A 27,074-nucleotide genomic window follows, 5' to 3' on the forward strand; every position below is an offset into this window, starting at 1 on the left:
CACATGAGATAGTGAGATACTGCACCTGTGCAGCTTTGCACCTGTGCAGCTCTGAGAGGCTGAACCCCAGGGATGGCACCCTAGACAGGTTGAATCCTCTCATACCCCCACCCATGTCCACATTCAGGAATGCTCCCAGGTCACCTCCTGTGCTCCAGGACCTAATGGGGGAGGCCTCAGGATTGGCAGGAGGCCCTTGCAGCACTCCTGATGTAGTTCTTAAAGCATCCTTGAGGAGATGAGGGCAGTGCTGCTGCATAGACCAGTTAAATTGCTCGATGGAGGGAAAACAGAAGGACCTTTGCTGGGCTAAGAAATAGGAAAAAAAGACAAATCATGGAGAAAGGTGAAAATACTGGGTTTTTTCCAAACACTGCAGACTCTGAAGTTTTGCCTCCTCCACAGCCAGGACTTACAGATAGATCCTGAGGAATGGCTTCTGGGTACTCAGGAGTTGTACTGCCATCCAGAAGGTCCCAGCACCCTTCTGTTCTCAGCTCAAAACAACCTGAACCCAGGCATGTCATTCCATCATGGCTTCAGCTACTCTGTCCTCAAGTAAATGTTCCTGGTAAAATCCGCTGAGGGCAAGGGGAGGCCCTCGGTCAAAGAGCCTGCACAAGGCCACAAGGCCCACACAATGCCTGCAGGCCCCTGCGTGTACCGCGGAATCTGGACAAGCCCTGCTTGCTCCCACCACCTTGTCTTTTCCCAAATTGTCCCTCTGAGGCCAAAGCCCACAGAGAAACTGGGCACCAGCCAAGTGGCCAAGGGGAGGAGGCGCTGGTGCCATGCCCTGGACAGGGCAGAGCCGGCAGAGCAGGCATGCTGGCCCTGGATGGGGCTGTGGCAGCTGAGCCACCCTCACTCCCAGGGGAGGCTGATGGCAGGGCAGGCTCCTCCACCACACCAGGTCCTGGACATTGGGAGGGGAAGCCAGGATGAGAAGGAGAGCAAGGGGAGGCAGATGCCCACAGATGGAGCAGTGGCAGGTGCGACAGGGAGGAGAGAGGCCGAGGTTGTGCGTGCACGGAGCACGTCCAAAAGCAGCAGCTACTGAGGGCAAGGCAGCTGTGCTTGCACAGCTGGCTGTGTACAAGCTCTCCAAGAACAGTGTCAGCCACTGCCAAAGCAGGCTGTGAGGTGGCAGAGTGCCAGGCAGATTTGGGTGGCCTGCTGGCCTCAGCTTTGGCACCCTCTGACAGTGAAGAAGCAAAGGTTTTAGCCTTGACAGTGGTCAAAGGGCAGCACTGACATGGCTGGCTCTGATCTCACATCTCAGAGCCAGTAAAAATACATCTGCAGCTTGCAGGTGTGAGCTTCTTGGCAAAAAAATTATGGGGGACTCCTCAGCTATTCCATGTGGTTGCTCCAGCATTGGGAAACGGCACAGCCCCCTGTGTGCCAGGAATTTTGATGAAGGTATTCATCAAGGAGTGATTTTCAGTGTGTTCAATATTTCTGCCGTGACTGAATCAATAAATGATTGACACAGATGCCTCTTGATCTTATGACAACATGTGTGGTAGGTCTGATCTGCACACTAAAATACTCCAAATATTTCTCAACAGCAACAAATCTTTTTTTGACAACAAAGTATATAGCAGTTCAACAGATGTACTTCTACCACCAGGAGTGTCAGAAAATCCATCCCTAAAGCACCATAGGAATATATATAAGAGATCTAAAAACCATAATTGCCTTCAACACTATTAAGATCATCAAAGGACTTTGGGCAAACTGTATTAAGAGGCTGCTACCATCAATGCCCACCCTCTCACCATCACTGTCACCACCATCCCACCCCAAATATGCCTCCTGGATTTGGGGGATTTGGACTGTGAGCTAAACTGATGGGAACTCAAGATAAAATAAAGGCAGTACTATTGTCCAGTTATCTCTGGTCTGAGGAGAAATAAACAAGGCTGAAGGAGCAGAATGTGTCCACAAGGAAAGCCAAACTCAGCAGCTGTGCTGAAAGCCAGCTCTGGCTGGGTTTGGAGCAGGCAGGCCATAGTCCACAGATTAATTTGCTGAGGCCAGGTTTGCACTCTCCCTGCCAGCCAAGGGGGAGGAGAAGAGTTTTTGTGTGTATGATGGCAAAACCTCCCATACAGAGGGGTTGAACACCTGTCACCAGAGGCTACAAGCCAGATAAGAAGCAGAGCCTGCAGAGTCTTCCCTCATACAAAGTGGCTCAGTTGTAAAACTCCTCCAGCCACTGGGAATGTCATATTCACACAGGACATTCACATGAGAGGCAGGTGTCTTGTTTTAAAAAGGGTCATAAACCACCAAAGACCCCAGAAGCACTCCCCTGACTAATGCCTGAGGCCTTCCACAGATTCAGAGTGTGTTGCAAAAGACAGTGTAAAACTCCCCAGTGCAGAGGAGGTGCTTGGCATGTTTCCATGGATATCTGAATGTACTGTATGTTTCGTGGGTCCCCCACCACCAAGAGGTCCAGAAGAAGAGGATGAATGGGACACTGCTGGATCCACAAGGACAGCGAATATCTTTCTACCTGATATTCTCTCTGTCACTTTTTTTCATTCTCTCTCCCACCTTCCTTCTGCTTTTCCTATTTCTTTCTCTGTCTCTCTGATCCAAAAGCACAAAACACTATAAAATTCCATTTTGGCATTGTGTAACCTGACATCACTAACATGCCTCTGGTATGAAATAGCATGATGTTCCGCGACAAGATGTAAGCAAGAATGAGTGAGAAGATACTGAATATTTCAGGTGTATAGAATGTTTTCAGGCCAAATACCATCAGCGTCTCGTATCTAATCCAAATATAAATGAGTGAATTGGTGCTGATAGAAAACACATGTGGGATAAAAATTAAACAATGTTTCCGTTTCTATTATATTGGACACTTCATAATTTCTTTGCTCCTTTCTTTCATTTTTTCAGAAAAAAAAAAGTTCACTTTCTCTTCAAATTAAAGTAATTACCATCAACCTTCAGAAACACAAATTGGTATTAAGCAGAGGTGTTAGGTTAGCCAAGTGTTAAAAAAAAAGAAAACCAAAAGAACAGAGAGGGTCTTTATGACAGCAAGCTCATAAAAGTTTCATAAAAATGTTAAATAGATGGAGAGGAAAAATAGATCTTCTTAGAGAAAAAATCAGCAGTGCAAAGGCCAATGCAAATTCTGTATACCACTGAGGTTTCACACAAACTCTTTCTTTCTCCAACAAAGCATTTCTGGAACTTAAAATAAGACCTGTTAGTCTTTTAAAGAAGTCTCACATAATCTCCTTTCCTCCATAATATTTGTTAGATTTGATGACTGTTAGTACAGAACCAAGATTTCATCAAAATAGCATAGAAAATACTTATGCTTCCTCTGCTATTGTGGAAAGAAAATAATGACTATTCTTAAGATGTAACTAAGAGATATACAAGTCACATGGTACTTTGGATGGCACTGATATGTCCCTTTTATTAATTGTAAATGTTTTGGGTTTTTTTGATGCAATTGTATAGTTTGTTTTTATGCTTTGCATTCACTTGTCCTTTGAGGAGCTGACAATGACACTGTGATCTTACTGCGATCTTACCTTTCATGAAATGAGGTTTGTCTTACTCTAGTCTGAAGAGCACTGTCCTGTTAGACTCTATGATTAAATTGGATTAAGAGAGTAATGTTTCTGTATGTAATTGTATAAAGAAACAAAACCACAGCTGCTTAGAATAGGGAATTTTGGGGCATCTGTGAGTGTGCACTACATGAGAGCAGAGATGGACAGGGTAGATCCCACTTACCTGACAAGGATTCCCTCAGAAGGTGTAGAATGCATTAAGCAGTTTCCTTTCCAGTAGTGTTTCTCTGTTTCTAAAATGCTGGTATATTTTCACCATCTATGTGTTCAAAAATAGTGAACAGCGTTTTTGTTTAAAATATGGTCTTAATGTAAAATTGTCTCTGTATCCTTTGAGACTGTTTGAGCCTCAGAAGGTAACACTGATATTAGCCACCGCTCCTTTCCAATGGTATCATCAGGATCCAGTTCAAGACTTCCTGATTGCATAGATAAAACATCAATGGGGAAGTGAGAGAGAAAAGGTTGTCAGTCTAAAACCAAACACAAATTGTTGTCACAGATTTCAGCCTACTTCCTTCAGGGATTCAGCTTAAACCCCTCTAGGATGGTTACCCAGATAAGGAGATAAGAAACTCCTTCACATATGCAACACAGTCCTCCCTCCTACCTAACAATTGGGTTTCATATTTTATGTGTATGAGATCTTGTGTGTAAGATTAGCTTTTCCTCAAAAACATATCTCACATTGCTATGGTATTTCCAAATGAACTACAATCTCATCCTATACATCTGTCCAGGTTTTAATATAATCAGAAAAGCATATGGTTATGCATATTAACATACTATGAGAAGGAGATGCATTAGGCAGATCTCAATTTTCAGCTTTGATAACCTGACTATTTATAAGCTGTTGGAAAGCACATTAAATGACTGAGTGAGGAAAAAAAAACTACTGTTTTGAGGATGCAGATTTAACTTATTGAAATCTGGGGTTACATGCATATATAGGTCCAAAAACAGAAAAAGGAGTTGAGACTTATATTTTGGACAATTTAAAAAATGCTTGCAATTTGATGCAGAGGGAGGCCAAAGGATGAAGGTTGTGTAAGTCTGGAGATTTAAATAAATATCAGCAGCACTCAGCTTCTCACTTTGGCTTCTCTTGGTTCCAGCATTCCTCTCTCTATTCCTTGGGTGCCTGTTGCCTGTACAGATGCGAGGGGACTGTATTTCCAGCACATACAGCAGTACAGCAGGGCCATGCTCAAAAGCACAAAGGCATACTTGACAAAACCCACTCATAGGCTTTTGGAAATCTAAGAGATAAACCAATTATCTTTTGAGATTAATTAAAAGAACCCTCAGTGTACAGAGTGGAAAAATCTAACAGTATAAGAAATCCCCAGAAATTGTTACTGAACTTTGGAAAACCACCAAATACATCTTGTTTATGAGTGAAAGAGCCAAGGCAAGATTCTCAGAGAATCAGAAAAGACAAATGGCGCTGTAAAAAAGCTTTTGAAGTCTGCTAACGGTCAGCTGAAGTGAAAGATATATCTTCCATTTCATCCAGATATATCTAAAAATGAAATGTGTTAATTTTTCTGATCCCTGTACAGGCCATTCACTTAAGAGCTGGACACAATCCTTGTGAGTGCCTTCCTCTGAATATTCTGTGATTCTGTGAAAAGGCTTTACTCTATAACAATAATAAAGGCTGATGACTACTGGCTTTTTGCATAAGGATTTCCATTTTTACTTAAATAGCTTGTCTGCCCTAATCTCAGGTTAGCGTTTTCTGAGAAATTTCAAGCTCTTATTAAATTGAAAACAAATGTTTCTATGGTGCCCCTTTAAAAGAACTTTAAATTTATCTGGACTGAATATCTCCTGATTTTATTTTTTTTTTTCAAAAACAGAGGCTCAAGAAAATGACTGCTGAAAAAAATTATGGTTTCAGGCTTATACAATGCCTCTGAGAATTCTCACAGTATAGAATGACAGTATTTCCAAACTGTCTTATTGCATCTTCCTTAGCTAACAAAGTGGACACATCAAAACTAATAAGATATGCTAGAAACAAAATGAAGAGATCAGAGAGGAAACAAAATAGGATATGATTAAAAAAATGTAAATCATCAGATTCTGCTAGGGGTAAGTTTAACTTCTTATTTAAAGATGATATTTGAAGATAGTACTTTTAATGCATTACCTGACACTACTGCAATTATAAAAAAAAAGGAAAAACAAGCAAACTTTATTTACTGAATTAACATACAGGAATCTTCTGAAATAATCCACTGCATAGCAGCTTGCTGCCAAAGGAACTGAATGTGATTATCCTTTTTGTTCACTAAGATTTTTTCATTGTTCGGTGGTGGGGGGAAAACAAACACTCTCAGAAAGACAACTGAGTAGCAGCTAGGTTCTCAGTGGGGCTGGGAGCAAGTTTGGTAGCACACTCCAAGTACACTTGCCCAGGGAGAATCACCTCTCTTCACGTAAGCCTTAACTGACCTCTGAAGTAGTGCAGTGGTCTGGCAGCTTTGTGCCCTGTACTGCTTCCTAAAATAGTTTTGGCTGATGCTTTCCTTGTAACCACTTCCACTCAGTGAGCATTAGAGAAGCCTCATTGTAACATCTAAAGAAAAGCTGAGGAATGTCAGAGCTTTTATCTGGACTAAAACCCTGGTGTGATGATTTTCACTTGGCACTTCTCAGTGAAAGATTAGAGTTTATCTCAATAACCAGCAAATAATCAAGAGTAAAAATGACATCTGAAAAACCTCTGCAATATCTTGTTGGAACACCCACTACCAGCCTTGCTGTCAACCTTACAACCCAAAGAGAGCTGTAACTGAAGTTTTATAGTAAAGTGACTTATAGGAGTTCCCCCCACAGCACTCAGTCTTCTGTTAAATCTCATCAGAATCTATAATAATGTCTGCATTTCCAATGAAAAATCCAACCTGAGACAAAAAGGCTGTTAACAACATCATACTTTGGAATGCTGTCGCACACATTGCCTGGGAATAGAGGTTAGATGGGGCAGTTTGCCTTAGCAATATTAATCAGACTAATTGCTTCATTTTTCTTACAATCTAAGAAGGCAAGGATTTTTCTATTTTTATAAGTATGCATCTGCCTATAACAAAAAGTATTGATGTTCAAAGATAAATGGATTTAAGAAAAAAGAAATCCGAATCGGAATTATCTATTACATTGATCTCATAGTGCTAGGAAAAAAAGATGAAACATCACTTCCTGAATTGCATCCACTTAAGTCACATTTTGTTAAAGGTGTCAGTTCTGGCAGAATATCATCTGTCTGAATGAATTAGTGCAAAATTTAGTACTTCACTTTTAATGAAAAATAAGATTGTAATGGCATTTCAATTTTCCTTCGTCCTCTTGTTAGCTGCTTGATAAATGCAGTCTCATAAGCACTGCTGCTCATCTGACATGATGCCTGCAATCTTAATTTAACAAATCTGAAGAAAATGCAAAGGCAGAAAACTTTCTGGTTTTCTTAACATTTCTTGAGATTTCTGCAAACTATTTTTCTCTTGACAACTTAATTTGAGTGGATTAATAGGGGCTTTTTCTCCCACCTACCTCCCTAAGCAATGTTTTATTCTGAGTGGGTATTCATATTAACAGAGGTTGATGAACATAAAACACAATGTCAGTGAAAAACATCTGAAGCACTTCTGTATATTCACGTATGTATACAGAGCAAGAGACAGACAAGTGGTTTTGTCTCTTACCAATGGGGTGCTGTGAAGTTGGTTTTTTTAACCACAAATGAGCATTTTTCTTTCTTTTCTCATAAAGTCATGTCAGAACACGACACTTGGAAGTCACTTCCCCTGAGAAAGCTGCTGTGCTTAGCATCCTTGAGAAACAAAATATCATTGTTCCTTCAATGCAAAACCCAACTGCAGGCACAACTAGAGGCACAACAATGACTCAAGTGCCAAATGTTGGCCGGGCAATCTTTCTGAGTGACACCATTAGAGATTTTCCATCTTCGGAGCACACAGCACCACCAGCCATCTGCTACACAGGGAGCTCTGTAACTGGAGCTGACTCAAAGTTAGTCAAAAGCATTAGCAGATGGCAGGAGGGGCCCTGGGATTTAGGGACAGGTGAAAGCTTTGGGGCAGCAGGTTGGTTGCTCTTGGCAGATTCTAAAATGCGGATCCTAAAACTGGGCAGCAAATTTGGGCCTTCCTTTGCCTCTCCCAGTAATCCCTCCCCAGCCACTTTCTTTGCTTAGATCTGAAATGGCCTTCTTCTTACAGAAAAAAATGACATCATGCCATTTGGCCAGTGATATTGCAGTCCAAAAGGTAAGAGAGAAGTTTTAGAAGCTGGGAACTTTGGAAAAGAAAAAAAAAAAAAAAGGACAATGATAATGGGTCAGTGCTAGAAGGGATTATGCAGAACAGAAAGAATCTTTTAATAAGTTTTTATTTTATGTATTTTGGGAAACAGACAGATAATGTATACATACCAGAAAATGGTGACGGTGTTGATGGTGATGATGAATGGTAATGTCCCTTCCCAACTCAGAAGGAAATCAAGTAGAAGCTCCAAAAGGTCAGGCATTTTTAAATAGATGTTTTCAGATAACTCCTGACAGAAGTTGCTGATGAGCCTCTAAACTACTAGAAACTATTTTTGATAGCTGTTGGAAGTTGTGAAGTGCCAGAGGTCTGCAACAAAGGCAGTGTTCTGCAATATTTAAAAGAATAAGTGAGTTAACCTGAGTAATTACAGGTCTGTCAGCCTGACATCCATTTTGGAAAAAATAATCGGTTATTTTGTCAGCTGGCATGGAATTTGTGAACAAAAAAATTAAGGGAATGGGGCAATGTAAGGGTTTCCAATGATTATGTGTATGTGGAAACTAGGTGTTTCTAATTCAGTTACCCAAATCAACTCTTATAATTGAATTTATAATCTTGGTTATCAAGAGTAATATAGTCAATGCTATGCTATTCAATTTCCACAGGACATCTACCTTCATTTTGCATGACATTTTGGCTATGAACCCAGAATGATAAGAATCAGTACTGCAGACATAAAATAGATTAAAGTCTGGCTGGTAGGTTTCAACATACACTTGCAGTAAAGGAACACTAATTGATTATGTGTCGCTTTATTGTGTCCCTTAAGGATCTGTCCTCAGATTTTACAAGTTAACATTAAGCAGTGACCTGGAAAAACAAAAATACAAAAGCATTACCAATAATATTTGCAAATGACAGAAAGATTGGGAGACAAGTTACCAATGCAGTCTGATCTAGGTTAGTCAGTAAACTGGACACAGGCAAAGAAATATGCAGTGAAATACACACATAAATTTAAACCTTCAAGAACTAAGAACTCTCTACTTAAGGGATATTGGAGTACATCATGAGATACAATTACTGGTGTGGTAATTATAACAGAAAATCCCTGAAGGTAATGTCATGGCTAAAAAATACTAGAATTGGGGTTTAATTATGCAAATAAGTGTGGTACTGTGGTAACAGAGATTATACCTTACCTCTAATTTACAGTATTATGACTGCTTCTGCACTGATATCCAGCATTACAAGATAATGGAAAAATGGAGAAGTCTCAAAGAGCAGCCATTAAGATCATGAAAGACAGAAAGATGTAACTTTGAGTGAGCTATACAGAATCTCCTTCTCAGATCAAAAACAAATAAACAAAAAAACTCCAAAGCAACATCCAAAAGTAAAGCGTTCAGTGTTTTTTCATTGTAGAAGGAATTATATTTTAGAACAATATTTTAAGACAACCATTATTAAGGAGCTTACCAGGCTGGATTTCAAAGTGAGTTAACATTATACAGTATACAATTATACAACGTAAGGAGTCCTTCAAGAAAATGTCTGGAGAATTGTGTGATTTTTAAGTTGAAGTTTGTCTTGTGAAACTTCTGCTCAAGTGGCACTAAGCCTAGACCTCTGTCTCTACTCTGTATTCCTAAAATATACCTCCTATTTCAAAACAGTTAAAGTTCTCATAACACTACAACTTCTACAACCCTTGGGAACATCTTAAAAATGGAAAAACTTTCCAACTGAAGTGCATGAAATGTCATTTATCTGTAATACATTCCTATATCTCATAAGTAAAGTTTGTCACACAGGTATCCAGGCTACTTAAGCACAAAGCATGCAAGTAGGAATTGTCCATAGGAGTGCTCTAGGCTCTAAATCAAGATTAAATAATTTTACACTTCTAAGTCCTTGTGTGGCTAGGGTTTGAAATGTTAATGCCATTATCTCTAAGGTATTAGTTGTGAAAGTTTCAGTGTGATGTTACAAACTCAAAGAGGCCTTTGCAGACATGAAAGCTCAAATCAAGAAGTTCAGCATTTAGAGCACTCAGAGAAGTGGGCAATATAGCTTCAATTTCAACCTGAGAGAATAAGAAAATACATCTTTCACATAGGAGAGTGGCAAGGTGTTTCTTGACCTGGATTCTACTGGATCGGACTGCAATGGAGTGAACTTGCCTCACAGCAGCCTGTATAGTCTGTGTTTTGGATTTGCAGCTGTTTGGATTCACTCTTGTTCTACCTATTTTCTCTCCTTGGCCCCTCTATACAGAGTGGGAAGTGAGTGAGCAGCTGTGTGGGTGGCTGGCTGCTGGTTTGTTATTGCCTCCACAGGGAATAACGAACACATAAATAGTTCTTGCAAAATACAGTCATGTCACATTTGACAGTAATGCTTCGGAAAATGGTCTTCTCCTCTTCTCAGGGAAAAGTTGCTCCATAACCTTCTCAGTTAGGAGAAGTGACATAATATTTACAACAAGAACCCCTATCACGTGTCCGTTCTTGGCTCTTAAGAGTGCCCCAAGATAAAAAATTTTCTTAATGTTGAAATAATTTCAGTTGTCCTAAGCACTTTTCCATAACAAATGCATGAATTAATTGCTTATGTCTAAAGCCAGGGTGCAACCAATCATCATTTCAAGGTGTGTTAGGCTAAGAGAAAACATTTCCTGTTTTGTTGTGTTCTCTTGATTCAACTGTGACACATATTAAATCCCTCTTTTCTACTGGGTCTAATACTAATTGGCAGTGAGTAGAACTTCTTGTAATATACAGAACTTAAATGCTCTGAGTGAAATCAAAGTTGCAGAAATTAAGGGTAAAGCATCTGTGCCTGCAGGTGTGCTCTACCCCGTCCTTCTTCTTCTTAAAATGTATGCTTTTGCCTATTGGTGCTCCTGACTACAGTATAGAGAAAACCTTTTTTCCTTTATTCTAAATAACAATGGACTTTGTCACCACAAAGATCATTAGTAGCAGCATGAAGTTCCCCTGAGATTGAAATTCAAATTTACATTACCATGGAGCAATTCTTTATAGAGATTCACACTTTTTGAATGTATCCCTGAAATCTTCCTACACAAAAATAAGGCAAACTGAAGAAATTTTGTTTCTGTTTGTAAGATGTACAGGCTTTCCCTTAGGTTCTGTGTTTTATAACCCTCTTTCCTCATATACATGGACAGTTTGCTTATATGCATGTAGATTTGCATTGAAATGATAATATAGAATATAAATACATTATATTGCATTGTATAGTAATTAAAACCAAACTTCTTCCTACACAAATCAGTGGCAATTCTTTGATGGACATCAGTGAAATAAAATTAAAAGTTATTCTTATATTAAAATAATCTAGTGGGAAAAAAACCAATGATGATCTGATTGTAATGACTAAAAGCTTTTTTTTCAAATTATTTGCCTGTCTGAAAACTAAGCTTGCAGCTCAGCTCAGGCATTTAGCTTTTTCAGTCTAAAGAAAATGCATTTGCTATTGATTGAAGGCATGATCATACATTCTGTGTGGTTCAGAGATGCTTATGCCTTGTTTTCCAAACTACAAAAATCTGGTGGATTATGTTAAAAACATGAAAAGAGCAGCACTGAAGATGAATGAATTTGCAGTACTTGTGTGCTTTTCCAGAAGGCACTACCTTCTGAAAACAATAAAAAGCCAACTGAGCTTTTTAGAGATTGCTCTAAGTAGCAATATAGATTCTGAGATGCTAGCCAGGGAGAGGCAGTTCCAGGAAAGAATAGGAGGCAACATACAGAAAGGTACTGGCTATGATTATTATGGGATGGGATGATGAGACCTGGAGGCAGAGGCAGAGACAGTTAGAAGATTCCTATAGGATATTTTCCTTTTTCTAAGGTGCTGATTCAGCAAAAGCAAATGATAAAACAAAAATGCTATCATATCAACAAATTTTCCCCCCAAACGAGGCAGCTCAGTGCCCTTTCATGGTCACTTCCAGTTGCCTTCTGCATGCTGCTGTTAGAAAATGAAACCTGCCTCCTAAGAAATGAAGCACAGATAGGGCTTATTCTAAATATGATCAATATATTTTTTTAAATTTCTGTTTCACAAAGCATTGTGGCACCCAAATTTTAAATCAGTATTTGTTAGAGGCTAGACAATTTAAGATAGCATCCTTGGAAGTTAAAATTTGTAGAAGAAGCCTGGCAACACCAAAAAAGCCTTTTACACCAGAAATCTTTGTGTGGCAGAGACACAGAAGTAGTTTCTTTCTTTTTCTGCTTTGTGTATTATTTTCCTGCATGTATTATGATAAAAGAGCTGCCTAAGCTTGAGAATTTAAGCACATACCAATTAGCACTCTAAGATTATTCATTATAACAAAGAGAGAGGAAAAAATCCAGGTGACGTTTACCATAGTGTAATCCAGTATAGCAAATGAGTAATTAAAGCAAAACAAACAAAATACTTAAAAATAAATCATAGCTTTTACACAGGTAAATGCAATTAAGTTTCAACATTCAGTTAGCTCCCTAATTACCTTGATCTTCTATTCATAAAATTAGAAAATAATTAGAAATTAGAAACCCAACCTAATCAGTTACTTCAGCACTCCACTTTAAATTAAGAAAGAAGACAGCAGCAACTAACTTTTCCTGTCATTTCAAAACAGCACATTCAAAATCTTGCCTTTTTTCTCCAGTGGGTTGCAGCCTGTCTTCATTTAACCCACTCATCAATTTTCATAATCCCTTGATATGCACAGTTCTAACCCCTTTGGTTTCCCCCAGGGCTAACCCACTGCAGAGTCCTTTACAAAGCCTATAAATGTCTGCTTTATCAGTAGAAAATCTGTCTTCAATGTGAGATAAGCACACCTGGCCTCATCCTGTAAGGCACTGGGCACTGTTGAGACGCCATCTACCCACAGAAACTGGAATGACTTAGTGTGAGGTTAGTTCTTGCCCTCATAATCCAAGTGCATAAAGTTAAGATAGCATTCACTTGCCATTTGGGATCAAGCAAGAGTATTCTGAACCTTACAGGATCATCACACAGCATCATCACAGCTAAATTTCAGTCAATAGCTCCTATTGACTTCATTACAGCCAAACACAGCTCTGAATACAGATATTCTACCAGAACTTTGAAGACAATTTTATTATTTGCATGTCCTCATGATATGAACTACAAAAAGCAGTTATGTGACTCCAGATATGGTACCAGGGCATTCCTGTTTCTCACTTCACAGACAACAACACATCTATGACAAAGGTGGAATGCATTATTTCACATATATTTGGACTGAGTAGAAAAGTCAGAAGTAGATGTGACAAGGACAAAGGGTTTTACAAACATGGCTATATTCTAAGTTGCCTTGTAAAAGGACATTAAGATGTTGATTGCATGAAGGGATTGTGTTATAACGTGTTGGTTGGGATCTGAAACAACCAGAAAATATTGATGTCCATATTACATCTGTTAAAATTAAAATAGATAATCAGAAATTCAGCACTGAATTAATTTCTAGAAAAACTGTTGGGTAAGAATGTTAATTAACCTAGCTATCAAGTTCTAGTTTTCTTTCATAGTGTTTTTCAATTCATTTACTTTGCATGGGCTGTCACATAAATTAAATCATTTCAGGTACAAAGCAGTATTCTAATTGGTGAGACCTCTGGAAAATGTCACTGAATCTTTTTAGAAAACTTGCAGTTTTCTTCAGTCACAGGGGCCAACATCTGTGTCACAAGTAAAAGAATAAGTGAAATATAAATTCCACATGCAAATGGAAATTTCCCCCAAGCAGACAAAACCAGTAGGAACTGGGGCTCTGTAGTTTAAGGGCAAAATGCATTACAGGCACCGACTGTAATGAGAGGACAAACTGATGAGAGGACAAACATTGACTTAAAATACTGCATGTAAACTGAAACAGTGGGCTGAATTTGACTGATGGGATCATTTTGTCCTGAGTTTCTCTTCCTCTACAATCAGAATCTTGCACAGGATACTTTGCAAGATGCACAGGATACTTTGGATGTTCCTAGGCAGCTGAATAAACAAAATATTAAGCTACTCTTTACATAATACATTTTTCTCACCTCCTTACATAATTAAAACCATTCACAAATGAACAAGATTTAATGAAAAAATAATTGTCAGCTCTTATTATCTGTCCATACCACCTATCAAATTCCAGCCCATACATTTGCTCCAGATCCAGCTGTGCTGTGCCCAGTGACATGCATTTCAAATAAAACTGTTCTGGAATACCTGCAGCTAATTTTGATTAGACAAAATCAAAAGTTTGAACTTTCCTCAGTCATTTCTCTCAGTGATTAATCACCAGCACAAGTAAAAACATTGGTTTTGCTTGTTTTGTATTTAACCATTAGGATGCAAAGCCCTGTAGTTCCTAGAGGCTTTGTTTGCTAGGAAGATAGGAAACATTTTTGACACATAAAACTGAATCTCCTTTTGAAAAACCAGGCAGATTAGGCTGGGTTGGATTCCTGATATTAAGCAATTTTCTTCCAGCCCTCAAATCATTCAGAGTTTTATCCCTATCTCTTTTCAATATTTTAGTATTGATTTTTAAAAGTTGACAACAGAACTGAAAAAATAACAAAATTAAAAGTAATAATCCTTAGATTGAGGTGAAGTTCCCGCATTCTCAAGGATGACATTAGCTTTTGGGTTGGGACTTTTTATAGATAGTTCCTCTATAATCATAAAGTGTATTAGGACTTCTTTCAAGGACACAATTCTCCTGTGTAAGCTGTACTTGATGGTCACCCTTGACTTGCTGAGATCAGTGTGCTGAGTTTAAATTTATGGGACATCTGTTTTTCTGACTTTGCACTGTGCTTTTTCAATAAAAATATTCTGTAATACTGATTTGGTGCCTGAAAAGAAATCTAAGATACTTGATCTGCACTTCCAATCAGTAACTACCAAGTTTGCATTTTCATCAGGTAATAAAATCAGGTTTGTTTGAGAAGAGTTATTCTTCATAGCATCATACTGATTTGTTTTAATTTAATTACAGTTTTTTTGTCAGCTGAAGTCTGCATCACCATCTTACTATCATTCTGGGGATTGCTCTCTTGGTAGCCAGAACTGTCTGGCATAGCTCATTTGTCTTTTGTGTTTGGATTTTTGGTATAACTCAATACTGTCCATTTTTGGCTGCTCTTTAATATATAGAAATCAATATTTGTTGACTCAACTTCACAGTATCAGTTTTGCACTTTAGTGTCTCAATGCCACTTTTACTACATCCTTATCCTAGCCTTCTCCAGGCTGCCAACATTGAAGGACACAACTAGGGCATGGTTAGGGACATATGTTTAATAGAGTATTGTTTATCTCTTTCTGAGTTTGGTGACAAATCCATAAAAAACTCCTGGAGAGCCTTCCTGTTGTGATGATACTTCCCAGTTAGCACTATGTGGGAATGGAAGGAATTCTGCCTCTAGGTGACACACACTGGCACCATGTCCCTTAGTATGCCCAGACTGAGATGTCAGATGTTGGTGTCTTGGTCTAACTTGAGAGAGGACAAAGAATGGTTTGAGTTGTGCAGGTATCCACCCACCCGAAAGAGGAAGGTTAAGCCTATTTAACTGGAAATGCAGTGACACCTGAGAGCCACAACTGTAGCCCCTTGAGGGTGGAAGGGAACAAGAAAGGACTAAGTGACACCCAATCTGCCTGGGCTGCTGTCAGGGCTGCTGTCTGGCTCATTCTCCCTTCTCAAAATCTTCAACACTTTTGTTCCAGTGGAGCAGCTGTCCCAGCTCAGCACTTTGCTTCATATAGCTGACAGCTGTAGAGTTTTTAATCCGATGCTGAATGGGTTTATCCTCCCAGGAAATATGGCCTGGAAAATAAGGGCATCCTCCAAAAGAATTCTGTCAGCCTGCCACTATAACCCTTTATGAGTAGTTCAGTAGGAGTGGGATTTTACTTTCCAGTCTCTCAAATAATCCTACAGTTTTCCAGTGCTTGTAACACAGCATTTCTTAAGAGTACTACCAATATTCAGTTTCTCATATTTGCTGTTTCGGCAAGAGACTGAGATCTACTCATGTGGAACTTCCAGTTAGGGAAAGAGACTCTCATTAGGAGGATCACCAATTTCAATATCCAGCACGGCCTTGTCAAATTTTCATTTGCTGAAACCTTTCCACACCACCACATGGGTAAGAAAGGCTCATAAACAAGCTTCAAAGGTTTTCTCACTTCCTGACAATTAATTGCAAATTTATCTTTTATATTCTACTCCACCTAGGAAAAGACATTCAATGTTCAATGGAACATGGACAAACATTTTAAGTCAGTATTTATGAACACTTATTCAGATTCCCAATAGTTGTCATTTGAGCATTCATGTCTGGTTCTTATTGCTGTTTTTCATGATGAGTTTTGTTTGAATAAATGTCTGGGAAATTACTAGCTTGTGCAATCCCATCTGTACCCACAGATTAATACAGATGAACGTTGCTGGTTAAATAACTACATTTAAGAAAATGAAGACTTGTTCCTCAAACATTTTGCAAAGAGAAGCAAGTGTTAAATTCACTGGGGAGTTCTGAGAAGAACTAGATTCAGCCTCCTTCTAGTTGGAAGGGAAAACTTATGTATCTGAATATCCTCTAATATCTATGCAAATCCAACAAACACAGTTTTGTTTTCACACAATTTTGTGTTTCTCCCAATTAACTATGGCATACACCTAGATGTGGGATTCACAACCCCTGCAGATTTTTACAGCTTTCTGAGTATTGTCGGATCAATAACCTGAAAAGACAACATCTGATGGCCCTGCTGAGCTCCATTCAGGATCCACTGGACTCCACAGAGAGCCACCAATTAACTTGAATGAGCATTTGATAGGTGCCTTATTGCTACACTTGCTCTCTGCACCAGCATGGGACATGATCTTCTCTAGTTTGTCTACCAGAACTGCCAAATGCCCATGCTTAAAATAATACTGTCAAATTTTCAAGGGACTTATAAATCATTGATGGCTGTTAACATAATTCATATATCCTTTAAAAAATTCCTTTGTCTATAAAAATATTCAAGAGAGATTATGAATTAAAATTGTTTGAACAAAGGACCGTGATACTACAGAACAAACAATATGACTTGTCAGTAAAATGAAATATCTGTCACATTGGTTTTTGATAGACACACACCGCTTAGGCAGTGGCTCAGCAGAAGAGGAAACAGCTTGTGATGCACAATGCCCATGCCACAAAATGCCATTAAGGCACTCTGGATCTGTAGGTAGCAGTGCCAGACTGCAGGTTAGATAATGAAAAATGAAGGCAAATCTTACATACTGTGTATTGATTTATTTGTCATGTGTTTCTTGTGTTACTCATCTGCTCATTGAACTCACAAAGGAAGAAGCTGTTCTTGATTTAGTCTTAAGCCATATACAAATTGTTGAGACCCAACCATCCAAGAAGTGGTCTGCAATTGTGACTATACTTTAGTGATAAGACAAAAGAGAGCTCCATGTGAAATAAAAAATCAGTAAAAGTAATGTTTAATTCAAAGCAAAATAAATTATATCAAGATGAGAAAGCTAATTTCAAGGGCACTAAAAGGAGTAGCCAAAAGACTGAAATGCTAAAAAATTGCATAAAGACTAGCCAGGAATAGTCAGAGCCAAAGTTCCAAAAGGATTTTAAAAGCTGGCATGAAAAAGCAAAAAAGTAAATTTCCTAATGCTATTGAAACAAACAAAACCAAATAAATAAAATTAAAACCAATACTTTGAAAAGTCAAGGTTGTGCCCTAATGAGGGAAAGAAAACAGAGTATACCTTGACAATTGAAATATAAAACCAGAAAAAAACAAGATGAAACAATTCTGAGACATAAAGGCACAGAATCTAATAACCCACCATTCTTCAAATATTCAAGAAATGGGAAACTAGCCTGATATTCAATGATAGCCAATTACAAAAAGAGAGCACTCAGGGAAGATAAAACCACAACAGAAAAGTTAAATTAATTCTCTCAGTCTGCGCTGCCAGGGAAAGCAGATAGGACAGTTCTCACACAATGGTCATTCCTTATGTAGGACAGAAATGAACCATTGTCTCTGAGTGTCAATAGAACATATTTTAGAACAAATCCAAATTCATAAGGTGGTCTTCAACAAATTTCCAATACCAGCTGATGTTCTATTGGGGCATGTTAATACCAGTTACAGAGGCCTTAGCACAAAAGCAAGCAGTAAAGTAGAAAAAGCAATTTTATATTTTCACATATCAGTTTTCATTTTTAACTGAATTTATGGAGAGTAGAGAGGCATACAGGGTAATCCAGCGAACAACAGACATGATATTTCTGCAGACTTCAGATATTTCTTCACAAAGCTAATTGGTAGGAACAATGACAAAACAGTATTAAGGTACAAATAAATAAATATGTCATATCAGGGAAAGAACTAACATAATTTTTCAGAAAAACCCTCACATATCTCAGAAGCTAAATAGACTTTTATTTTTGGAGCAGGTAGCCATATGAGTAATACAATTGCTATAGAGTACTTTGGATTTAAGAAAGCTTTTAATGAAGTCTCTTATTAAAGTCTCTCACAGAAATAGAGGTAATACAGGATAAAACAGAAGGTCCTGGATTAATAATTTGCTAACAGATAGGAACCAATGTGTAGGAAATAAAATAAAGCAAGGGTAACACACAAGGATTACCCTGTGTGTAATGGCCTCTGAAGTAAACCTTACCATTTACAATGAAGATTTTGTGGTAATTTTAAGGTATTTTCTGACAACATTCATTCAGTGCATGGTGATAATTAAAAAAGTAATGGACAACTGGAAGTTTATCAGGAAAGGTCTGAGAACAATACTGAAATTGTTGCCTCACAAGGGAGTTTAATCATGGTGAAATTCACCCACCCTGAATACTGAACGTAGCTCTGCTTACCCACATTTCATATTGGAATTGGGAGTACAGAATAATGATCAGGATTAACAAATGATGAATAGTTTTGTATGAACTTCTGAAGGTAATGCAGTTATCAAAGAATAGTTTTAAGGAAACATTTCTTCACACAAGAAACAATCAATTTATAAGATTGAGGAAGAACTTCTTTACTGGGAGTGTTACTGAGCACTGGAACAGGCTGACCAGAAAGATTGTGGAATCTCCTCCCCAGGAGATATACAAAAGCCATCTGGACAAAATCCTGAATAACAAGCTTTAGTGGACCCTGCTTGAGCAGGGAGGCTGGATTAGATGACCTCCAGTGGTCTGTTCCAACCTTAACCATTCTGTGATTCTGTGATACTCTAGAGACCAAAGTATAAATGATACAAAATGGGATTGGACAAACTCCTAAAAGAAATGTTCATTGGTGGCTGGTAGCCCTAGGACTTGGGAACTCGCTACAGACTGGAACTGTGGTGATATGCTCTGTCCTGCTCTTGTTTCTTTTCATATTCAGCCTCTCTCTCAACTGCCAACTTTCTGCTGGCAAACCAGATTTAGAAATTGTTCTTTAAGACATATATTAATAGTAATAATAGCAACAATAGTGTTTGAGAAAAAAACTAATGAAAAATTAGTCTGCTAACCTGAGCTGGTTATCCACTGGATGGCATTTGTCCCTTGCACACCTCTCTCCAACCATCTCTGGTGATAACCCTCAGCATTCCTTAGGTGAAAGGACAGTTATTTCAGGTGCAATCATGTGCAATTAATTCCTGGCCCTCCAGTTCACACTGCAGGCACACGTGTTAATTACTGCCATCTGTGACAGTGGCTTATGCAGCAAGCACTCCTACCACCCAGAAGATGAACTGAAATCCCTGTGTTGCTTCATGTGGGTCAGGGAGCCCCAGTTAGTAATGACTTTGATCAGCATTTTTCCGGGCTGCATGTGGCAGGTGCAATGCTTCTGGTCTCTCACTACCGTTACCAGCTCACTGATGTATCAGGCCTCTAAAGAATCTTTCTCATGTGGGTGACATTGCTTTAGTTATATGATTTACTCCATTTTACTCCATATTTTTAGCTTTTCGTTTTCTATCTAAGAAACCTCAGTGCAAGCACCTCCATGTTACGAACCTAAGTTTCAAAGGTATATTTTAGAGGCATTTGGACATAGTTTTTTGAGAAAGTTAAGGTCATTTAACATTTTTAAAAGTCTTCCATGAGACAAGAAGCCTGCAGGAGTTAACAAGGATAGTAGGACATAAACATCTGATAGCAAGGACATAATGTAGAAAAAATAAAGCACAAATGAACGCATTGTGCTGACTGATAAATATGAACTCTAGCAGTATTGCTGAGAAGGCAGGCACAGGAGTTCAATGAACCTTTCGAGCTGATATAACTCATGCAGCTGCCAGTTGTGTAGTTGAAAAGCTATACTATTTGTGAATTTAGGAGTAATGCAAAGCAATATATTTTCAAGAAGGAATTTCTCTTGATCTCTCCAGTGTTTGTCACCAACCATAATTTTTCCAATGGTAATCTATGAAAATTATTCTCCCAACACCTTCTAATTAATACAATTAATGGGATCCATCCAATGTAGGGATACTTGTTTTGAAACTAATTTCTGCTTTCCTTGGGATATATGCCTTTCTTTTTTTTGTGTCACAAAGCCTCTGAAGATGATTAGTGAAGCAAGTTAAACGCACACAAAAAAAAAAGAGTGAAATCTGCATTTATGAACGCACATCTCAGCACAATTCATACCACTACATGAGTTTAACCTATAAGAGCATTTTTGTAATTGTTGGTATCTATAGAAATACTTGCACTCTAGAATTCCAAACATTTGTACTGGAATTCCTTATTCTGTTGCCTGACAATAATTTTATCAAAAAGTATTTATCGTTGAGTGACACCATAGAATTTATAATAAAACATCATCAGAAACACCTTCAAGAAATTAAAAACAATTTTATGAAAATCATTCCTTTGAGCTATTTGATCAATATAGCCCCACTTATCTTTAAACAGAAGTGTTATCTTCCACCATATCTAAAGCTACTTTAGTAGGTTCTACTGAATGAACTTGTGAAAATTCACAATTTTCTTGTGAAATTTGCAATAAAGTGCAGGACTCGCTCCTTTCCATCCTCTTTCCAACACATATAACCATGTTTATGAGTTTCCTGTACAATGGATATTATGCAGCAGTCAGGTTATCAAAACTTATTGTGAAGATTATATACTTACCATTTGCTTTGGTCTGAAAATCTTTACAATTGTGCCATCTGCTTCGTCATAGTTCATTTTAAGCCTTATACTTGAAAAAGGAACTGCCTGGCAATACAAATCTGACAAAATTTAATCAAGACCAGAAACATCTCACTGTTCTCTAAAATTAATATCTGAACAGTCCAAATTTGGTGCAATTATCTTAATCATTTCATTTCCAAAGTTGCTTCTGCAAAGTCTGCATGTTAATCTGTTGGGATGGAAATCTTGTTTATAAAGGGGTATTTGTACAATAAAGCTTAAGCATGGTCCATAAATTGAAAACAGCATTCAAATGAATGCTCACATACATTTCATAAGGCTAACAGGTAGGCAATGATTGAAATGGAATCCAGGTACAGGTGCTAAGTATTTCTATTAGCTTATTCAGAAGTGGGGTACTTAGAAGATGAGGTGATAAAAGGACTTCTTACACCATCATCTCTCCTGCTCCCTGTACAAGAGGAACAGGAAAAGTGAGGGATTTGCTGGAGACTTCATGCTGATCACTAGCCAGGGTGCAGTTGGCAAGTGGGATTTGGAAGTCAGTGTAACCTCCAGCGATCTCATAATCACTCTTCATTTTCTGGTGGCAACCCCAAAAATTAATTTTCTCTGCCTTCAGCATAGAAGTAGCACAGCAGTGGTGCTTGCTATCTCTTGCCTTGTTCTGGGGTCAGCCCGGGGGCTCTTCCCCAGGAAAGGAAGAAAGTGTCCCCTGTAATTCTTCACAGTGTTACCAAAGCACCAGTGGCTGCCTGGTCTAAGTTGAGAATCCCTGACTCTGAGGTTATCTTGCTAAAGTCCAGAATATCTCACTTGGAAAGTTACTCTTGGCAAGTGTCATTCCTTCTGCCCTTATCACACAAAGGATTGTTCCCAATTTTAACTAATGTGCTTTTTGATGCCTTTGATTTCCATAGGAAACTTTGCCTCAAATTTAAGCATCCACTTAGGTGCATTTCAAGATGAGAATGACTTTCAAGCCTAAAATTTGAGATGCAGACATGCCAAAAACTCCAATACTGAATTATCTTTGAAGAAAACTTAAAAGAATAATAGCCTTGAGAATGCTTTGCAACCGCTATATGGTCATACAGCCTTACACTGACAAATGCACACATTTGTTGCAGCATTTAATGACTGTTGCCCACTCTGGGAAAAACTGACTCTCATGATGGGCAACTATGCTTAACTGAGATACATAATAAAATAACTAAACCCCTTTCTTTCTTCTTTAATGTGGAGTTTTATGTGCAAATTTTAATCTAACGTGTTATGTGGACCTTTGAAAACAGATTTTATTGACTGAAAAGTTTTAACCCAGATAATGTTCATTCTTCTTAATAAACGACTGTGTAAAAAAACCCAACAGATCTGGCACATCTCCATGCAGCTTCATGTACCAGAGTGTGGAGACTGAGTGTAGTTAAAAATCATCATCACTTATTAATTATCATATTGGCACATGAAGGAAAAATTTCCATGTCAAATGCAAACTACTTAAAGACATCATCTTATATGGATGACCTCTTTATGTTCATTCTAATGGCATGTATAGCCTTCATGTTAAGAAACTTGGGCAACAAATTGTGTGCTATTTATTTCTGATTATCATTAAAGCTTAACTGTGTACCCAGGTATTGGTTTGGGCATTCAGCCAACTTCAGTTCGGCTGCAGGAGCAGAGGAAGGGTAAGCAGAGGAGCTGGAGGGTTCAGGCTGGGAAAGGGCTCATCTGTCTGGGCAGTTTCTTTGACCCTGCCCTGGGTCAGTGAGGACTGAGGAGTGTGCTTTGCTGGCGCAAGCAGTCAGTGAGCTCAGTGGTCTCACTGCATCCCCTTGTGGCTGGGCGCCTACAAGAGCTAAACGTTGTCCATTCCCATGAGAACCAGAGGTCAGGTAGGAAGAAAGCAGCTCTCCTGCTCTGGAAAGGGGGCCAAACTGGATCTTGGAAGGGAAAGGAATTAACTTCTTCACAATGTCATCCTGTGCATTTCCTAGAAACATGCCCTTTCCTCACAGTTTCTGCTGAAGAGATTCTCCAAGCAGTGATACCCTAGAATTCCTCCCAGCACATTTTGCAGCCCACCATAAAGACTGTGTAGAGGCCTATGAGTAATTGTGTAGGAGGAATGTTTCTGACTACACTTTATCCCCCTATTTCCAAACATAGCATGGATGGAGCAGCTCTGCTCAGACTGTTATTCAGAGTGGCTTTGTGTTGTCTTTGAAGAGTGATTTCACTCTTAACAATAAAGTGAATGCATGGGATTTGAAACAACAGAAATGCAGCCATTTACACCGATTTTCATGAATACTAGCTTCACTTTAAATAGAAGGAAAAAAAGCCTTTGGAATCTATCCAACACCAATTGGGTGGGGTAAAAAACTTGTCTGTCTGGAAAGAAATGCAGAAGTTAAAGCTTGTTACGTAATTTCAGTGACATTTTTTTTCTTTAATTTAACAATAAACGAATGGCAGACACAGATTAATAACAAAAAAGTAAATTTGAATCTCAAGCTGCATGATCTGTGAAATTGTTGTGACCTCTCCTAAGAGGAGTGTTGCCCTGTGGGCTACTCCTATTTTTAAAAGTACCACTTCAGAAGTCTAAAAATATCTTGCAACAATTATTTTTCATCAGTCAGTAACATTCATAAAAATAGGTATCTAATTAAAATTTCTCAAAAGGAATGACTGAAGTTGCTGCTTATAATGATCTTTTTCTAAAATGAACCTTCAGAGGGTGTTGTCTGTTCCAAAAGAGGTAAGGTCCACTAATGCTAACAGGAGTGGGACAGAGATGCTGCCAGGCCCTTCAGGCAACTCCTCAGGCACAGTGAGTTAGCAGAGCACCCCCGAGTGCCTTGAAGGGAGAGATGGCTATTTAGATCAGCAAAGAACTTGCCCCTTTCATGTTTATTTGTCATCCTGGCCACAGGATCTAATCATATCTGTCAACAATAGAAAATCTTAATAGCTCATGTTGGAGTCTTGCTAGCAGCTCATTTTCTCATCTGAATAGGGCATAAATGAACTGCAAATGTCAGGTCATTGCTTCATGCTCTCACTTGTCCCCCAGCCCCCTCAAATTGCAGCATTTTCTGGTTTTGGTGTCCAGATCAATCCAGTTCCCTTTTAAATGTTGTAAATATGTAACCCTTCCTGGAGATTCTTTTTCTTTTTTTTTTTCTTTTTTTTTTTTTTTGGTCGCAATATATGTTCTTACCTCATTTTATTTAGTCATCTCTGTGAGAATGAAAGGTGTGGAGTCAGCTCAGTAAGCACAGGGAATCATAAATCAAATCCATACAGGAGATACACTCAGATAAACAGAATAGTTGCAAAGCCATAGCAATAACTTGGTCAGATATGCAATTTTATACTTAGAAATCCCATTCTGAGGACCACAACTGGACTACAGAAATATCACAATAATATATCGCAAATTTATTTTCTATCAAATGCAATTACTGTTGCAATTTTTGTTGGTCCACATAGCCTGGCTATAAACCAATGTCTCCTCTTTAAAATAACGCTATTATTGCTATTTTTCGTTTGATATTTAAAATTAAGAAGACCTGTTGACTATGAACATATTGTGCAGAGCGATAGCTTTGACTACTGCTCAAGCTGCAGACAAGATTCATGAGCCTCTGCCTGTCCTTTCCCGCGGCACCTGGCTTTGCAGGGACTACCTTGGCAGGGGAGGGATTTTCAGGTTTCTTTCCTCACAATTCGCAGAGCCAGGAAATCAGTTCACACGCAGCAAAGCCAGCAGCTAATCCTGGAGTCTCTGCCGAGCCCTGATCCCGTTTTGTTAAACTCCCGGCGATGGTAGCGACCGAGCGCATCAGCCCCACGCCCGGACAGCCCCACGGACTCAACAGCCCCACGGACCTGCCCCGGCCCAACCGGAGGGGCGAGGCTGTCCGCCCCGCACCCAGCTGCTCACATCTGTTAACTTTTATTTACAAACACGCGAACCACTCTGTGGGCGAATGGGGAAAGCGCCGGCACCGCCGAGGAGACGCCCGATGCCTTCCTGCGCCGCCGAGCCCCGCTCCCTCTGCTCGCAGCCGGGGGACCCCTCCGCCCCCCTGAACGGCACCCCCGCACCCCCCCCCCCCTCCCCGCTTCTCCACGTTGGCCCTACGGTCGCCGCGGGTGGCAGCGAACGGCGCTTTCCCGGGGAGGAGCCGCACCCCCGGGCCCGGTGCCGGCGGTGACCCGGCACAGGCGCATCCTTGCGGAGCCGCCGCGGAGGGCGCAGCGCCCCGGGGCCGGCCCGGGAAGGCGGGGGCTGCCCCATACCCACCTTCCGTGTGCACGGCAGAGACGTAGGTCCAGTTGTAACGCTTGACGATGTCAAGCATGGCCCTGGCCTGCAGCGTGTCGGAGGGGACCACTCTGAGGAAGTACTTGTACAGCGTTTTGTCGCTCAGGTCGATGCTGGTGGCAGAGTAGGCGATCTGGGGGATGTCGAAGAGCTGGAGCAGATTTTGGACTTGGATAGCAACTGAGCTGGAGCCGGGGCCGATGACCCCCGCGATGGGCTTTTTCACTCTGGTCTGGGGCTGGGTCTGCGAGTCGGAAATGCAGCGGGTGCCTCCATCCCTGTCGTCTCTGATGGAGATGAGAGAGTCCCGAATGAACTCGATGCTCTGCTCCAGGGCCACAGAGGAGTGCCAGCAGGAGTCTCGGATCTCGCTGCCCAGGGTGATGTTAGGTAGCAGGACCGGGTCTGCATTAATTTTATCCAAAGTGTGAAACATGGCTTCGACTCTCTGGATGCCGTATTGCTCCCGGATTTCCCCGCACTTCCTCTCGGGCACTTTCTCGGCTGGTGGCTGGTGATGGACAGAGAAGAGGGCCCCGATGATGACATCCCCGTCCATCCGAGCCACCGACCGCTGTGAGGAGCCTGCAGAGAGAAGAACTTTCCGATCCCCACTCTTGGGCAGCACGTCCATCTCCAGCAGCAGAGCAGGGAAAAAGACCAGCAGCACCCCAATCATTTTGTTGCACGATGTCATCCAGATCCAGGTTACAAATTTCATGGGCTCCCCTTGCCTGCACATGGTTTAAGGACATGTAGGAAATGGCATCTGCTTCTCCCCGACAACGGCCAGGTTGCTCCAAATACCATCACAGCGAAGCCTCACAGCATCACTCTTGAAGGTGCCAAGACAGCCGTCATCCTAGTGACTTTTAACCTGGTGGCATAGAAAGAGGGGATAAAACAGGTTAACCAGGAAATCGATGTCAAACCTGAGCTACATAAAGCAACCCTGCACAGTTAGAGATGTCTGCTTTCTCAAAAGCCCAAGGCAATGTGCTTCAGTAAGATGCTCAACAAAAAGTTTCAAGAGGGATTAAATCGTACTTTTTTGCCTTGATATGCGATCATGCATATTCACATATGTTGAGTTTCTACAATCCTTTGTGCATCTGCATTTCAAGCCAAGACGGCTACTTCCCACATCTCCAGCCAGTACACACACCCCCTCTGCCCCCGGGAAGTTTTAAAAGTTTCTGTGGTAGGCAGCTCGTCAGAGAAGAGCCCTAGCCCGGCCCCAGCGGCCCCAGCCCTGAAAGCAGAGTGACAAGCGCTTCTTTCTTTGCATTCTGATTACCTGAAGGCATCTTTCTCAGTTTAGACATCTCCTTTCTCCATCCATAATGTGAGTAAAAAGAGAAAGCGAGCGGTCTGCCCTGCCAGCCACGGGAAATGTCATTTAAAGGTCAGCGAAGAGAGGAAGAAAAAAAGCACTCTACAGTTTAACTTTTCCGTGTGTAGGGGGCAAAACTGTAATCCAGTCAGGGACACACACATGAAAGCAGGGGAAAATACATATTAGTTACTAAGGCAACCGCGGGCAAAGCCCCGATGTGCCTTACCAGCACGCCTGCCGTGCAGA

At 40.1% G+C, this 27,074-nt stretch overlaps 1 protein-coding gene across 3 annotated transcripts in view; it reads right to left on the minus strand.

Annotated features, from left to right (window-relative positions):
• Nucleotides 1-26,336, minus strand: part of GRM1 (glutamate metabotropic receptor 1) — a 177,425-nt gene extending 151,089 nt beyond the window's left edge. For all 3 annotated transcript variants that reach the window (XM_059843359.1, XM_059843361.1, XM_059843360.1), the window contains exon 1: nucleotides 25,472-26,336. In XM_059843359.1, coding sequence (XP_059699342.1) covers nucleotides 25,472-26,234 — 763 coding nt within the window. In that variant the 5' untranslated portion in view covers nucleotides 26,235-26,336. The remainder of the gene's footprint in view (nucleotides 1-25,471) is intronic.
• Between the last annotated feature and the right edge of the window lie 738 nt (nucleotides 26,337-27,074).

The sequence above is a fragment of the Haemorhous mexicanus genome, chromosome 3 (genome assembly GCF_027477595.1).
Source record: "Haemorhous mexicanus isolate bHaeMex1 chromosome 3, bHaeMex1.pri, whole genome shotgun sequence".
Lineage (NCBI taxonomy): Eukaryota > Metazoa > Chordata > Aves > Passeriformes > Fringillidae > Haemorhous > Haemorhous mexicanus.